General features: G+C 39.0%; 1 protein-coding gene across 50 annotated transcripts in view; it reads left to right on the top strand.

Annotated features, from left to right (window-relative positions):
- Positions 1 to 16,247, top strand: part of Ank2 (ankyrin 2) — a 505,060-nt gene that overhangs the window by 370,218 nt on the left and 118,595 nt on the right. For 38 of the 50 annotated variants that reach the window (XM_063260663.1, XM_063260668.1, XM_063260641.1 and 35 more), the window contains 5 exons: positions 6,749 to 6,847; positions 10,010 to 10,195; positions 10,621 to 10,644; positions 14,054 to 14,152; positions 15,319 to 15,417. In XM_063260663.1, coding sequence (XP_063116733.1) covers positions 6,749 to 6,847; positions 10,010 to 10,195; positions 10,621 to 10,644; positions 14,054 to 14,152; positions 15,319 to 15,417 — 507 coding nt within the window. The remainder of the gene's footprint in view (positions 1 to 6,748; positions 6,848 to 10,009; positions 10,196 to 10,620; positions 10,645 to 14,053; positions 14,153 to 15,318; positions 15,418 to 16,247) is intronic. The other 12 variants (XM_063260644.1, XM_063260650.1, XM_063260669.1 and 9 more) reach the window with 1 other exon arrangement.

Genomic DNA, 16,247 nt, shown 5'->3' on the forward strand with positions numbered 1-16,247 from the left:
ATCCCAAGGTCCTGTTCTAACATTCCAGCCCCTGTTGTACAATACATATAAAATGATTCAAAATGATACCAGTACCATATCAGAAAAGGGCTATGTGTAGCATTGTAATTTCTACCCACAGTTGAGCAACTGAGAAAATTTTGTTATGGAATCCAAGAACTGGAAACAAAAAGAAATCTGAAAATGAATGTGGAATCAAAGTTTCAAAAATGAAACTTTTACTTTGGAAACTTCAAAAAAATTTTTGCATCCCCATGAAATATGTCAGTGAGTTTGTGTATCGACAAGCTATCAGAATATATGCCTTAATTTTTAATTCGATGTGCAAAGTACTCTGTCAACTTCAGATTCATCATTAAATGACAAAAATGATAGACATTGCTAAAGGAAGCAAAAATTTCATTTCACTTAGAGTTTCTGAGTGAATGCCTTAGGTAATACAAAGCACTGGACGATTGACTATAGCCTGTGTTTAGTTACAAAGCCAAGGTTAGTGGGTGTGGTTCACAGCATTAAAAACGTGGCTCTTTAAGTGAATTATAGAGATTTTGATATTAGATGTGTTTTGTGAGACTTAGAGCAGCAATTCATTTTCTCTAAGACAGTTGGATAGAAATAAGAAGCTTATTTGGTAATTGTACATTAAAAATATTTTTCAGTGTAATGTATGAAAGAAATAAAAGTTTCTTCTGCACATTTTAATGTGGGAATCAGAATTCTTTGATCCATACTGTATTTAATCAACTTCAAAATAATAAAATATTAACCAATTAAATTAGATCTGTGACTTAATTCAAGAAAGTTATATTACATTTATGGATTTTGCTCTGTTAGGGGAAAATAAAAGCACCCCATAAGGATTATTGTCTTCATTTCCTCAGTGTCACAGAACTGTACAGATTGATTAATGTTTTTGCTTTTGGTGGTGCTTCTAAGTTCCTAAGTCACATATGAAATTGCTCGCATACATACATTTGTAAAGTACTTGCTGTTTGTTAAGCAAATCATACTACTTACTGAAGATCTGAACTTTGTAGTCTATGTTCAGCAATTTCTAGAAAATATATCATAGAATTAATTTACATTTCATTTCAGTACTTAAATATTTGTTAACTTTGTAATAAAGTTTCCTCTTTAATATTCAAACATATTCATTATTTTTATAAGCATGTCAAGGTATAACATACAAACTTTTAGTTTTTATCATTAACAACTTAGATAATGTATAGTACATGTAGATTGCAAAGAGATTTCTGTATGGTATTACAATGTTTTATGTGAGATGAGAAACATTGATTCCAAGATAAACTTGGCATTTTTATTGACAATTGTAATAAAAAGTCAATTTTCCATATGCAAAAATAATAGTGGAAGAAAAACTACCACTGTATAGTTTTCACTTATTCAGAAAAAATATTTTAAAGTTTTTAACTTGCAAAGGCAAGTGTACTTCCTTACTGAAATGATCTATAATAGTTTTTTGTAGGTTAATCTCATTCTTGAAATTCTATTTTAGATTTTCTCTTTAGATTTTCTTAGGATTGCTAAATAATACCTGTTAACCAAGGTAGTAATGATAATGATGATGTTAATAGTAATAATAAATTATGCTCTTTATGTCATTTCTATCCCTTTTGTGATAGATATTCTTTACATTTTCAAGAAAGCATTTTATTGTAAATGGTAGTGTAAACTATTTTTGATTATATTTGTTATATTAACTAGGATAAAGTTAGTTGCAGAGAAGAGAAAGCTCCCCTCATACTTGGGAAAATACAAACATGATCTTTGGCTTTGATGAACCGAAAGTCAGGTGGGGTGAGCGTGGGGACAGACTTCCTCCCAGGCCCGTTCATAGTCAGGACTCACACTCCTTTCCCTTTCCGCTGCATGAGATTTTTCTTAGTCTGGCTCCATTGTGGACCTGAGATTGGAACCATGCTTTTTCTTGTTCCCAGTCCAAGGAAGAGAGCATATCTGTTCAGCTTTCCAAAGGAGAATCCTGAATTTAATTAATTGGAGCTGCTTAATTCCTCATGCAGACTTGGGCCTGTCACTGTGTCCAAGACAATGTAGCATGATGTGTGCCTTAAACTATGTACTGATCTGCACGGACCTACATGAGCAGTACGGGTCAGCTTCGTGAATTACCAAACAAGTAAGATTCTGTTGGTTTGCAATAAGTGCGCTCCAAAACGCTAAAAGGAGTCCTGATTTTAGTGACTACAATTAGTACTCATGGTTTTTTCCCCATCCTTTGCAGCTGTGCTCTCACTACACATTTAGGGAAATAATTTGAGTCGCCCTGGCCTGGTGAGAATTGGTGACGATTTCCGGGGGCTTCCTGACCGTGTCTGTCATAACGCTAACTCAGGAAGAAGTGGCGAGCAGTATCCCCATGGTAACTCGAGTAGTGCCTGCCAGCCATGCTGGGACTCCAGGAAGGCTGTGGTCAGCCGGATAAGTAATTCTGCTCTGAGGAGAAAAAGAAAAAGTTAGATCTTGACGCTGCACTGCTTTATTTCATTTAACACGATGTTACATAGTTCCACATTTTGCTGCTACTGACGTGATTTTGATCTTCTTTATGGCTGAATAATTTTCCATCATGGTTGTGTACCACATTTTCTTTATCCATTTACTGGTTGACAGGCGTCTGCACTGTTCCTGGGGCTTAGTGGTTGTGACCTGAGCTGAGGGGAGCGTGGGTGTGCTGCTGTTCTGTAGTAGTCTTACTGTACTCTTTTAGGAACATACTGAGGACTATTTCTCATGTTTACAGTAGTAAATAGCTTCTCCATCTCTTAATCAAAATGTTTCCTTGGCTTATTTCCTTTGTGTTTTTTTCTTCTATGTACTCTGTTAAACATGCTGCAGAAGTTGAAACTTGCTTCCATTCTTGTCTCCTACCACCCCAGCCCAAGGCATTTTTACCTGCATGAACTTTTCTAAAATGTGCATGGGTCATGGTGACTGTGGTTTACTGTGGGCAGGGTAAGGAGGGGCTCTGTCATTACTAATACTTTCTGAGAGAGTTTCTACCTTCCAGCCAGGCTGAGGTCCTCTCAGCCATAGGAGAAAGTCTCACTTCCATCCCAAGGTGTTATTCATGAACTGGCACCTGTGTGCCACCTCCAGTTAACTTACTCGCTGCAGGACTGGGGTGAAATCACCTCAATACTGGAGCCTCTGCTGCCTCATTAGAGGGGGACTGATGACACCAGTGTGGCTGTGCTGTTCTAGGCATGAGAGGGAGGACTAGAGGGGCCAGAGGCTGCTGATGGCGATGCTGGGATGGTGTGTGTAAGCGCGGGCCATCCTATGCAAGCCAGGCTTGCAGTTACTTTCATTTGAGCAGTGCACTCAGAGTACTTCTGGTTTTTTATTTTTATTTATTTATTTATTTTTTTTGAGACAGGGTCTCGCTGTGCAGTTCAGGCCGGCCTTGAGCTCACTTTGTAGCCCAGGCTGGTCTCCAATATGCCATGGTCCTCCTGCCTCAGGCTCCTGAGTGCTGGGATTACAGGCGTGAGCCACCACGCCTGGCTCAATACTTCTGTTTTTATTATTCCTCATGTTTGCTCTGTTCTCTGCTGGCAGTGCTGGCACAGGAGGCTGTGCCCCAGGGCACACAAATGATGCTTATGACGCACTGTGGCCAGGATCCTGAGTGTCTGCTCTCACTGTCCTGTCCTCTTCTGACATGTGTGTTGTAAATCTTGAAAATTTTCTCCAGCACTTATCTTCCTTCTGTATGCCACTTTTAATCACCTCAGACACTTGCAAGTCCCAGGAGAAGAGGGCAGACCTGTTCTTAAAACTGGAAGCTACAGATGCAGCTGGCAGACTGCTAGATAAGCCTGTCCTACACTGATGAGTGTGTCTTTGCAGCAACACGACAGGTCCATGTTTGGACATCTAGGTCCCTGCGGCCCCAGCCTGGCCAGTGGCGTGGGAGGAGCTGCACCTGGGGACCCCAGCCCACGGCCGGCCTATCTTCTCTTCCTCACGAGTGTTGGCTGTGGCGATGAGGACATGTGGCCCACACCTGTCCAAGCTCTCTTCACCTCCACCTCCAGCCTTCCTGGGAAGCTCCTCGTAGCCTGTGTGTGAGATTCCAGGTGCTGCTGTAATAAACGCTACAGATTCAGGGCCGAATTTACAGAATAAGCAGATTATTCTCTCATAGTTTTGGAAGTTTCTTTTAGTTTTAAGATGAAGTTGCTGCCACTACTTTTACCTTTGTGGGCTTAGGTGAGAACCCATTTCCTTGCTGGAAGAGCTTGTGGAGCTGCATTTTCTCAGACCACGGCCCCTTCCTCCATCTTTAAGGCCATTGGTGAGGCAGTGAGGCAGGAGATCAGAGCATGGCCAACCAGCTGGACAGCAGTGTGACTGGTCAGCCATGCAGAGCTCACAGATCATGGCCAGGATGCATGCACAGGGCGGCTGTGAAGCCCTGCATGGGATGGCCTGCATGTGATGTGAACAGAAGACGTGAAAGAGAATGGTGCTGACTTTGCTGCCACTGCCCTGTTGTTCCTAAGTGGCTATTCTCTGGGTGTCTCTTCACTCTTGTTTCTTCTTGTACCTTCTTTTTGCACCTTTAAATAAATGTCAAACTTTCAAGTCCATCAATTGTGCTGAAAAGTTCTTAGAATGAGACAAGAGCCTGGAACCTCCATGCCATCTCACAGCAGGACCATCTCCTCTTCTCCCTGGCTTCTTCATCCAGTGACTCTTGTGATTGCATTGAGCCCCCTCAGACAGCCCAGGATAATCTCCCGTCTGAGGACTTTTTAACTACATCACATCTGCAAAGTCCCTTTGGTCATATAAGGTTGAATTTATAGGTCCCAGAGATTAAGACATGGATGAGAGCCATTATTCACTTGACCAAAAGACATTTGGGGAGTTGATAGGCAGACATCTAAGTAAACCCTGGGACCTCACATAGAACAGGGGTGCTGGACAGCCTGATGCCTGGGGTGCGGTCTGGAAGTCAGGGAGCTGTGGAGCCATGGCCGGTGTGTCTCCTTCCTGTCAATCAGGGGACCGCCCTTTGCAGCTGAAAACTCAGGGATGGGGCATTTGTAGACAGAGCCTTGAGGACTGAACTCTTTCCTCTGCCAATCCGGCAGCCACGCCCTATTTCCTCTCTTCCTGATCTGTCTCCAGCATCTCCCAGAGGAAGCACAGTAGCAAACTGTGGTACTCCAGCACAAGTTCTTTTTCCTTTATTGTGTCCCTTTTTACTTGTCACGAGAGATCCCCATGGCACGCCCACTCGTTGTTGTTAACCACTGTCCCCTGGCTTCCCTTTGCTTTGAATCTCTAATTCCCTCCTTCCGCCACCTCTTCAGTGTTCCTAAAATACACAAGATTTCACCTGCTTGCTGTGTTTTTTAAAAATATGCTATCCAGCTAGCACGTGATTCCTGAATCCTACAACATTCTTAATATCCTGCTCTTAAAATAACATTTCTTTTCAGGTTTCAAATTTCTTCCACCATTTGACGCCTGCAGGTTTTCTTTTATAATCAAATTTCAAATTGTTTTCTTTAATTGACTTGTGTATCTTGTTTATATCTTGCTGAATCTTTGAAATTTTGTATAATTTTTCCATACTTATTCATCAGGTTATTTATTTCAATGAAGTATTTCAAAAATGATTTTTTCCTCCTCTTTTAAGTTTTTGAAAATCTCTGAACATTTTCCTAGCTTTTTACTTTTTCTCATTAATGTATGGGAAGTTTAAGGGAATTATCTATATTTAAGACTGGCATAGTTTTGAGAAAATTGTTAGTCTCTTGAGAGTTTGAATTATTACACATTAAAGATACATTTTTGTGGTGTTTTTCTTATGGAGTTTATATATTTGTGATTTTTTTTTATTGGTACCAGGAATCGAACTAACGACTGCCTGCTTGCAAGGCAGGTGCTTATGCCGCTGAGCTAAATCCCCAGCCCCGAGTTTATATGTTTGTAAGGATTGCTGTAGTATGTAGTCTATGACGATATGTGTGTTTGTGTTGTCATTATAGCCTGGTGAGACCACAGCTGTGGGTGGCTGAATTTTAGTAAATAATTGAGTGAATGTGAGAATGAATTATCAAATTTCACAATGGCTTTGAAAAGAATATAAAAATGTCCAGTACTGTGATACTACAGTCAGAGCACTGAAATGCAGATTTTTTTCATTTTCAATCCAATTTGCAATCTCTCCTAGTCTGTTTTAGTACAGTGGTAATTTATACCATGAACAGTGCTAAGTTGGGTATACTGAGATAATTGTTCTGTTTAATTTATGCATTTATAAGTACAGAAGATGTTACATGCATATCATTTTATATGGGTTATATATACATACATACATACATACATACATATATATATGTGTATATATATATATATATATATATATATATATATATATAGTTAGGACTCTGTACAGATATTAAGATACTACGTATCTTAGTTTAATGGTGTTAAGCGATGGGGAGTGTGGCTCTGGTACTGCAGTAGAAACACCATCTCATGGAGGTGTTCCTGTGCTATCCTTGTCTCCTTGTTCCCTTAGGAGCCGTGTGTGAGTTAGAATGTAACTGTACGTATGCAGGAGTATGTTGCACAGCTTCACTGTTTCACAGGTTCACTTCGCATACTTTTCCTTCCTTGTTTGGTGTGCTTCCCTGGTTTAAGCTTCACAGATGATGGCAATATCATCTTTTGTATTGTTTCTCTTCAGAATGGCTTCACTCCTTTGTACATGGCTGCCCAAGAGAACCACATTGATGTTGTAAAATACCTGTTGGAAAACGGCGCTAATCAGAGCACTGCTACTGAGGTAAGACTGTCCTTGGTCTTGACTAATTTGATCTTAATGCCCATGTGTTTTATACCAGTTGCTAAGGATCACTATTATTGTGTCTCAGATATGTTAGCAATGTTTACATCACTGTTACAGTCTACAGTAGTGCCCATGAATGCATAACCCAGGCTGTGTATACGCTGTCAGGAGGAGCTTATGCCTTCACTGTGTATTCTTATAGGAAATTGTGCTTCTGTCAATTTGGCACACTCTATACCTCTTGGTGTTTTTATACTATCCTAAAATTAGATGACAATAATTCCTGTCTACCTCTTTTCTTCAATATTTTATATTGCTATAATCCAATAAAATTCCTTGGAAGGAACAATTTCTAGCCATTAGAAATAATGCATTTGTATTTGTATTGACACCATGCCCTGTGTTACAGGTCACTAAAAATGCCCTTGTGTATAACTGTAATTACGACAAGTGAATGAAACGTTGAACTTTGGTCCGGTTTCATAGTCATCGAGATGTCTAGACATAAGGGTTGGAGATGGCAGCGACTCTCACAACACCACTTTCCTTTGCTACACGTGTCCACCTCATAAGCGGAACTTGCTTTGTGTTTTCTGTCTCATTTTTGCGTAAGCAGATTCAAGAGCAAATCCAAAGATTGTCTGGGGCAGCGATTTGCAAGTGATATTCCAGAAGCCACTTAGGCTTGGAGAAAGCTTTTGGGTCCACCTGAAGGCAGGGAATGAGTGAGCGGGCAGAAAAGAGAGAGGAGCTCTGTGGAGTTTCTCAACTCTGGCAACAGAGCGTGCACACATTGATTGCTTTTTTTCTACTCCATATTGTGTTCCCGTTGATAAAATTTTAGAACTCCAGGCAGGAGTGAAACACGGCCAATAGATGGTCGTAACCTAAAAAGCATCTTGATGTTTAATGGTGAATATGGCTTTCTTCCCAGACAATGACGTGGTTAACAAAATGAACGTGAACAGGCTTCTACACTGCATTGAAGGGAGGGTTTTTAAATTCTATTTCCAGGCTTTTGGTGAGAAAACTCTTGGTTGAACTAGTAGCAATCCGTTTCTGACAACTAATTCTCATTAGTGAAGAGCTCATGAGAACACATTTCCTGCTACGTGTAAAACACATTTGCCTGGTATGAAATGATTTCATCTTACCTATTCAGTATACATAGATTTTACAGTCTTGCCACATGAGCGCAATGTGATTTTTATGATTTGGGACCTTTTTCCTTTTCTGGAGTCTCTGATGCTGCCCACGAGTAGCATATAAATACATCCAGTAGTGCTCGGGCAACAAAGAGACCGCATCTCCTAGACATGAACCAGAATGAGAAAATCTATGATATTCTCTTTCCTTGAAAGCAAAATCATTGCTGTTTAATTTCTCTTTCTTCTTCCTGAATTTTACCAAATTTGAGGGCTAAAGTCGTTTTCATGAGATCCTATTCAGAGACTTTTACACCTGAGTTCTTCCTTCAGCAAGTTGACTTAATGTCTCTAGTGTGTGGCTGGAGTAAACTCGGCTCCCTGACATTCTCAGCTGGCGCATGGCTCCTTTGGCCTAGACCTTTGTAGCATTTGGTGTGGTTCCCAAAATAACCCTGTATTTGCGTGGCACAGATAGAGGCCAAGTTACACTGAGATATGCAGAAGCTTAAAGCCCTCTTTGATTTCTACACCCAAATCCTGCTTTTGCTGATAAATTATCTGAAGTTTTAAATTCTAGCTTCTACATGTGTGTATACCTTGTTTCATTTAAATAATTGCTTAAGTAACTAAAATTGATTTTTCATGCTTGGATGTATATAAATTTTAATTCATTAAAGCCACACCATTGATCCTGATTGTTATCAAGACCCACACATATGCATGAACCTTTGCACATTTTTAAGTGTATCATTCTACAAAATATACATACTTTTATTATAAAGGTATGTGGTTGGTTGGAATTCGTATTATATGCTGTATGTCTAAATAGCTCTAATGTGAAAAAAATGACTTATCAAGACACCATAGCCAATTAAAAAAGCAAATAATTATGCATTGACCTTTAACATGGATTTCCTTTTCCTAGGCTTAGTTGAAGGACTTGAAGAAATTCCAAATATTTTGCTTTCTCCCATAAAATAGTTTCAAATGAAATGTGTAGTGGAGACCTAGGTTCAAGCCTCTCAAAAGGATGCTCTGTTCCCTGGTACTATTTTTATGGATCTCTACTCTCTTTCTTCTTCCTGAATTTTAGCAAAATTGAGGGCTAAAGTCTTTTTCATGAGATCCTATTCTGTGAGTGAACATTTCTGTGAGAAAAAAATAAATTTCATACTTTTAATATAAAGTACTGCAGTGTTTTAGGGATAGAATTATATATGTAAAGGATAATGCATGTTTTCCTCATTCAGAGAGGATTTAGTTTGTAGCAAGCAAGATTCTAAATGTAAGTTTCCATTTTTCTTCTGAACACATGCTTTACTCTTTTATTCTGTTAAGTAATGTAGTGCTTTTTTATGATGTATTGAATGTATAGAATAAAAATTTTAAATGTGTAGAGTAGAAATCAGTAAAGCAACCCCATTAAACTGGCCTATAGATCGACAAATGATTGATTATAATTGCTTCTGATTTCACAGTTACATTTGTTCCTCTTGCCTATCAGTCTTGATCGCTGCTTTAAAATTTAGAGGCACTGTCTCAAACAGATGAATGGATAAAGGAATATGATCCATATTACACAGTCATAAAGAAGGATAAATTTGTGATTTGAACCTTTTTAGGAAAATGGTTGGATCTGGAGACCATAATGCCAAGTGAAATAAATAATAATAAGGTTAGAAGGTTCAGTACTGTGTGATTTCTCTTATAAGAGAAACTAAAAGTGTGTGAAGGGGAAAATGACAGGGCAGTGATAGGGAACAGGGATTACATTACAGAGATGGGAAGGGGATCTGAGGCTGAGGCAAGAGGTGAACATCGGAGAGGGAAAGAGGAAGCAAAAAGGCTCAAGAGCCAATCTGCATCGTACTAATTCACCATCTACTGAAAATTAGCATATACTAAAAATAAAAAAAGAGTCACAAGTAGAAACTGTAGAGGCCACGTTACGTGGAGTTGAATCCCAAGCATGCATGAGTGAAATGGAAGTCTTCTGCCTTCCACCCACCAGGATGGCTTCACGCCTCTCGCTGTGGCGCTCCAGCAAGGGCACAACCAGGCGGTGGCCATCCTCCTGGAGAACGACACCAAAGGCAAAGTAAGGCTGCCAGCTCTGCACATTGCAGCTCGGAAAGATGACACCAAGTCAGCCGCACTCCTGCTCCAGAATGATCACAACGCTGACGTCCAATCCAAGGTGAGAGCTGAATGCATTTAGGGGAGGAGCTCCCGGCTGCAGGGCTCCTCAGGGAGACCAGGAAGTGGGCCACGGTGATGATGCAGAATCACGTCCATGCACAGAAAGAGATCCATTCCTTCCAAGGTATTTCAGAAAGAAGGGGACTGGCTATTGGGTGCAGTAACAAAACAGTTAAATACAGGATGATTTCTTGAATGGGTGAGACTCAGCTATTGAATGGTCTGCCTCTTTACTGCTTGTGTTCATATAAGATAGTAAAAGGGCTAGACACACAGGCTTGCTCCTGCCGGCGTTGCAGGCTCCCTTCTCAGTCACTGTGTTTGGCAGGCTGGGTAGGGCGCCCAGTGGCAGCGATAGATGGATGGCTCTTTCGGTTTTCGCTGTGTAATGTCTTCCTCTTCTTCCCACCAACACTGCTTCAGATGATGGTGAATAGGACGACCGAGGTACAGTATTGTGACTATACCAACATTTACCTTGTTTTTATTTATTTTAGTTTTTTCCCAGTTAGAATAAACATGCACTAATTCATACTAATGATTAAAAGTTTCATTAATTGGGAATTACTTGAAAACATTTCTCATAATTAAAGAAACTGGTAATTCATATATATTTCAATGCAATCTATATTTGAAGTCTTATTAAATTCCTGCAACTTTTTAGTTTGTAAAAAAAATAGAGCATGAAATAAAACACTTCCTTAACATGCTTTGTTTTGTTCTGTTCTGTTTTTTTTTTTTTTTTTTTTTTTTTTGTTGTTGTTGTTTTGTACCGGGAATTGAACTCATGATCTCACCCTGGACTGACAGGCACTGCGCATTGAGTTAAATCTTCGGCCCCTTAACATATACACTAAAGAGGTGGCCTGTATTCTTAACTTTTGAAAAGCATGGATATAGTCCTATTTTCCTAGTGAGAATTCTCAGGTTGGAGATTAGGGAGATGGCCAAGCATGGTGGGGCACACCTGTAATCCCAGCATTAAGGAGGCTGAGGCAGGAGGCTTACCTGGGCTACATAGTGAGATCAAAGCCAGCCTACACTGTGAAGCAAAACCTTGTCTCAAAAAACCCCAAAATAAAAAAATTTAGAGCTAACGAGATTAGGGAAATGAAAATTAGGAGGTTTCTCTGCTACTGTGTTTTATCTCTTTATCTAATATAGTTGCTCCTTTTTTTTTCCTGTGTGCTTTTGGCTTTACCACACTGTTGTAATAACATAGAGCATATGGTACACACAGCAGTTGGTTTTTCTTGTAGTCTTGAAATACTTACATTAACTCTTTCTTCTCACACTGAATGAGGTCGCCTCCTTGTATGTGTGGTCTCTCCTTGGCTGCTACTGCACCACACCACCATACAAATGGTATCAGAAGTGTGTTACAAAAATTAATCTGTGTGCCAAGGAAAGTGACTCTTGCTTCAGTGAAGCTTTTTTTTTTGGAGGGCTGCTGGGATCAAACTCATGACTTCGTGTTTGCCAAGCAGGCACTTACACCGCTGAGCTAAACTCCCAGCCTTGTACTGTGAATTGAACTAAGAGAGCTAAACTCCCAGCCCTGTACTGTGTGAACTGAATCAAGAGCCTTTACACTAACCTATATCCCAGCCATTTTATTGTATTCATTTTGAGAGAGGGTCACTGTAAGTCCCTAAGATGCTCAGGTTGGGCTGGAGCTTGCTGTCCTCCTGCCTCAGCCTCCCAGGGTGCTGGGATTCCAGGAGTGCATTACCACCCTGGGCACGAAGAGGTTTCCTACTTGATCACTGCCATGTGGACTTGTGAAGGCTATGGCATGTTCACTTGGTATTCACTGAGAAGGATGTATTTCTGCAATTATTATGTCTTGAACATGTCTACAATATATTAGAAATATCAGTATCACTAATTTCATACCCATGCTTGTAACCTAGAAAGTTGAAGCCTAATGATTTGGTAAAATTATCCAGGGAACCCTGGGATCATACAGAGTGATCTTTGTTACAGGTTTTAATACCTTTAGTTTCTGGGGTGCTCTTGGATTACTGTTTATGGTACATTTTTGAAAGCAGTATTGGCTATAGGGTTTGTGCTGAAGGCTATGATTTGGATGGATTCAGATGGAGGTACAAGTGTCTGTCTAAGTTCAGTGGAGTATCAGTGGGAAGCCCTCATCTAAAATCCGGGGAAAGGTGTGCTTTGCCTTAATCAGGCAAGTCCTCAGACAGCGTTTGATCAGCCTACTGCTGACCTTAGAGTCGGCCTCAGGCATGACCATGGGTGGTCCGTGAAGGTGTGTCAGTGATACATTATTATATTTTTGCAAAGAAAAACAGAAGTGTCCTCAGAGTAGACTTATGCCAGCCAGTGTTGACCCAGTACATAGCCTGATGCACGACAGTGCAACGTCAATTAGGACAGGTCAGCTAACCAGTTAGTTTATTTTTGAAAATGAGAAAAACAATTGCATTATTATATTTAAATAATTTGGAGATGATCCACCAACAGTCAAATTTTTTTTTTCTGAAATTAAGCTGTAGCTGTGTAACAGATATACATTCAGGATATATCTGGATGACAGAAAACAGAAAAATAAAAAACTTCAGTCCATTGTGTCCTAAAGTATACACATTTGACATTTTGTAAGATAACAGCGGGCTGTAGACTGATTTGTCTAATATGAATATTTGACATCTTTTAGATGCAAATTAAAAATATCTTGACCATAGTTGTGTGATTTGGTTGATAGTTACTATTCTTAATTTGTGTCTTGCTTTCCTGCAGTCAGAAATTATTTACAGCTAATATTGCCAATAGCACAGAAAAAAAATTTACATCACCTAAGTTCTCTGAATGTTTATTTAGCTGTGTATCCACCTAACAGAAGAACAGTGATTATAGTTTAGAAAATATTTCTTTAAAACAATATGCTACACATTGATGCTCTAGAAAATAATTTGGAAACTGCAGGACTTGATAGCCAGTTAAGCCCCTCTACTTTTTCCATACTCTTATTAAACACTGTAAATTATAGAGGAAAATTGTCACTCTTTGTACATTTTAATAAAATAAAGATTAATGGGCATGTCACAGCTATTGTGAAAATACCAAAAATTTCTTTGGCTTTAAGAGAAAAAAAAGACATTTTTCTTCGTTAAAGATTTTTAGGCTTCTTTTTTAAATTTTGAGAGTAACCATTTCTTTAATGCCCATATTATAGATTTAAATGGCTTGATTTAATCACATTTAATTTCATTGAAAAAACTTTTAAGTATCACTCAGAATTAATCTTAACTTTTTATTGTATTTTCATATTGACACCAAATGCATTAATTTTGATTTTTAATTCTTTTTTATTATAAAGCAGTCTGATTAACCAGCTGTGGAAGGGAATAGGAACATCTCAACAGTGTAGGATGTGAAATTAACTTTGCATCCTTTGTGACTTTTTCACAGCATTTTCAGGACCTAAGATAAAATATCAACCAGTGCTCTTTAAAAGAAATCATGAGCACTAGTTTTGAATTTTTCTCTGAAAAAATCTTTATTCATAATTATGTTAATACTGTAGCTGAAGCTTTATGTTCTTCAGTTATATTTTCTTTTTCTCCAGTACATTAAACCAACTCAAGAAACATGATTCTGTTCAAATAAGTCCCAAATAGATGAAGATGTAAAGGCAATGTTGCCAATATATAATTTTTTCTCATGGCTTGGTGTAACTACTTACCTCCTTATAACACTGAGAAGCAGTATTTAGGGTTGATGGGAGTTGCGTTGTTGTCACAGCAGATAGACAGGGCCCATGTGACTGCCCTCATCAACTCAGTGGCTGCACGGTGCAGCACCTCTGTAACCGTGTCTCCTTGCTCCGCAGAGCGGCTTCACCCCGCTGCACATCGCCGCACACTATGGGAATGTCAACGTGGCCACTCTGCTCCTCAACCGTGGCGCCGCGGTGGACTTCACGGCCAGGGTACGCCCACGACGTGATGGCAACGGGGCTTTAGGGAGGTGTAGATAAAAGCCAACAGCTTCCTTAAAGGTTCTATTTTCCCCGCTTCTTGGATCTTCCTAAAGATGTTAGATTTTTCTGTGTATTTTTCTGCAGATTGTAGGAAGTTTTCATGACGCAAGTATAAAAAAGTAAGAATGTCCTAAGTTCCCAGGCACACCTATCTTTTGCAATAGGTTCAGAGGCCGTTAATTTTGGCATCAGTTCGAGCAGTTAAGTGCCATAAATCATGAGATCAGTTTCAAGTCAGTAAACAACGAAAACCATGTTAAAACATTGAGCACCAAATAGATAGGTATTGTAATTTGCAGTGGTAAGAGGGCACATAATTTGGCAGGAAATGTTTTTTAATGACTTGAGAATTCATTCATTTAAAGAATGATACATAGAAACATATCACATGGAGTGATATATTAGTGATTTACTTTCATTGGAAAGAATTCGTTTCATAGTGGTTATAAAATTCATATGCCTAACAGCATTTGAGTCAGTTAATGCAGTATGTGAATATTCAGAAATTATAACACAAAAATTCAGATCATGTCCTTGTTGTAATAACAACACAGGACAGCCAATAAAATAGATAAATTTCTTTCCTATGTATAGTGTTTTTGTCCTCGAATGTCTTCTACCCTGAAACTATGTTGTTGGTCTATTTTCAAGTTGTTTTCCTTACTGAATTATTCTGCAGATTTTTAAGAACCATTGTTCCACTTGGTATTGATATGTCTATTTATAATATGTTTTTACGCATGGAAAACATTGAACCCCAAGGTCTTTAAGTGCATGAGTATTATAAAAAGAAAGGCTGTGCTGGGGGTCTGTGGCAGCAGAACGTGGGCTTCGTTTTCTGTTACAGGGTCCTCCCTTTGTCTGACTGCAAGTGTACATCCAGTACACGCACAGTAGACACTGACTCACTTAGGAAGTATCATTCCATCTTTTATTCTGTAACAGTAGTGCATTATAGTTTCTGTGCTTCTTTGACTCTTAAAAATCAAAAACTTGGAAATTGTGGGTCAGATTACAATGTGGGTCGCAGCCACTTTTGTGCCATTTAAACCAAAGTCTTGTTGCCCTGCACTGTTGCACTGAGCTTGCTCTTTTTGGTTTTTCCTCCTGTGTAGAATGGAATCACTCCTCTGCATGTGGCTTCAAAAAGGGGCAACACAAACATGGTGAAGCTCTTGCTGGACCGGGGTGGTCAGATCGACGCCAAGACCCGGGTGAGTGTCTCTACCCCATGATCGCTTGTATCCTCTTAGCAAGCACTGTGAAACAAACCCTCGTCAGTACGCACAGGCCACTATGTTTTTAAGGATGTAGCTTTCTCATCTTTGATTAAATCCTGTACAACACATAAAAGTTTCATATCATAAAATAAAATTAGTGATTGCTCATAAACATCCAGAGAAACATAACGTAGGCCCTGCACCATGACAGTCTTTCAAATTTTAGCTTATTGGTTTTCCAGGGACAAAAAGAAAAGATTGGACTTAAACATCTGTCTTTTGGTTTGATGTAAATACCAAAAAGCCAAGTTTATCAGTTTATGTTAGTTATGTTAAAATGTGAATTTTATTTAAAATATCTGGCAAATATTTCCCTTTTATTTGATTCCTAATTTATTTTTCATACAGGTTATATTTGTACTGACCTGAGATTTGCTGTTATGCTTATAGAAGAAAGCTTCCCTTCACTTGTGTCATCTTGGTGGAGGTGGTACCCTTTCAACCCTCTTAAATAAAATGTTATTCTGAGTTTTAGATACTCCCAGTAAATAACATGATAGGCAGTAGAGTACAGTTGTTAAAAGTGACGATTATAAAGGCAAAGCTGCCTGATTTCAAATCCTACTTCTATCATTTTCTAAGCTACATAGTATTGACTGAATTTAAGCTAGTACAGTTCTATGAAAATTAACACTTAGCTACATTACTTGCCTTTAAAAATGGGGCAGGTGAGTTATTTTGCTACTCATAGATTTTGAATACTTCTGACATTATAAGCAATTACTTTCTTTAACATATAGCTAGTATTCTAATATCAGGTCTCT

This window comes from Cavia porcellus, unplaced genomic scaffold, assembly GCF_034190915.1.
Source record: "Cavia porcellus strain 051 isolate PalLab524CR breed Dunkin Hartley unplaced genomic scaffold, mCavPor4.1 scaffold_14, whole genome shotgun sequence".
Lineage (NCBI taxonomy): Eukaryota > Metazoa > Chordata > Mammalia > Rodentia > Caviidae > Cavia > Cavia porcellus.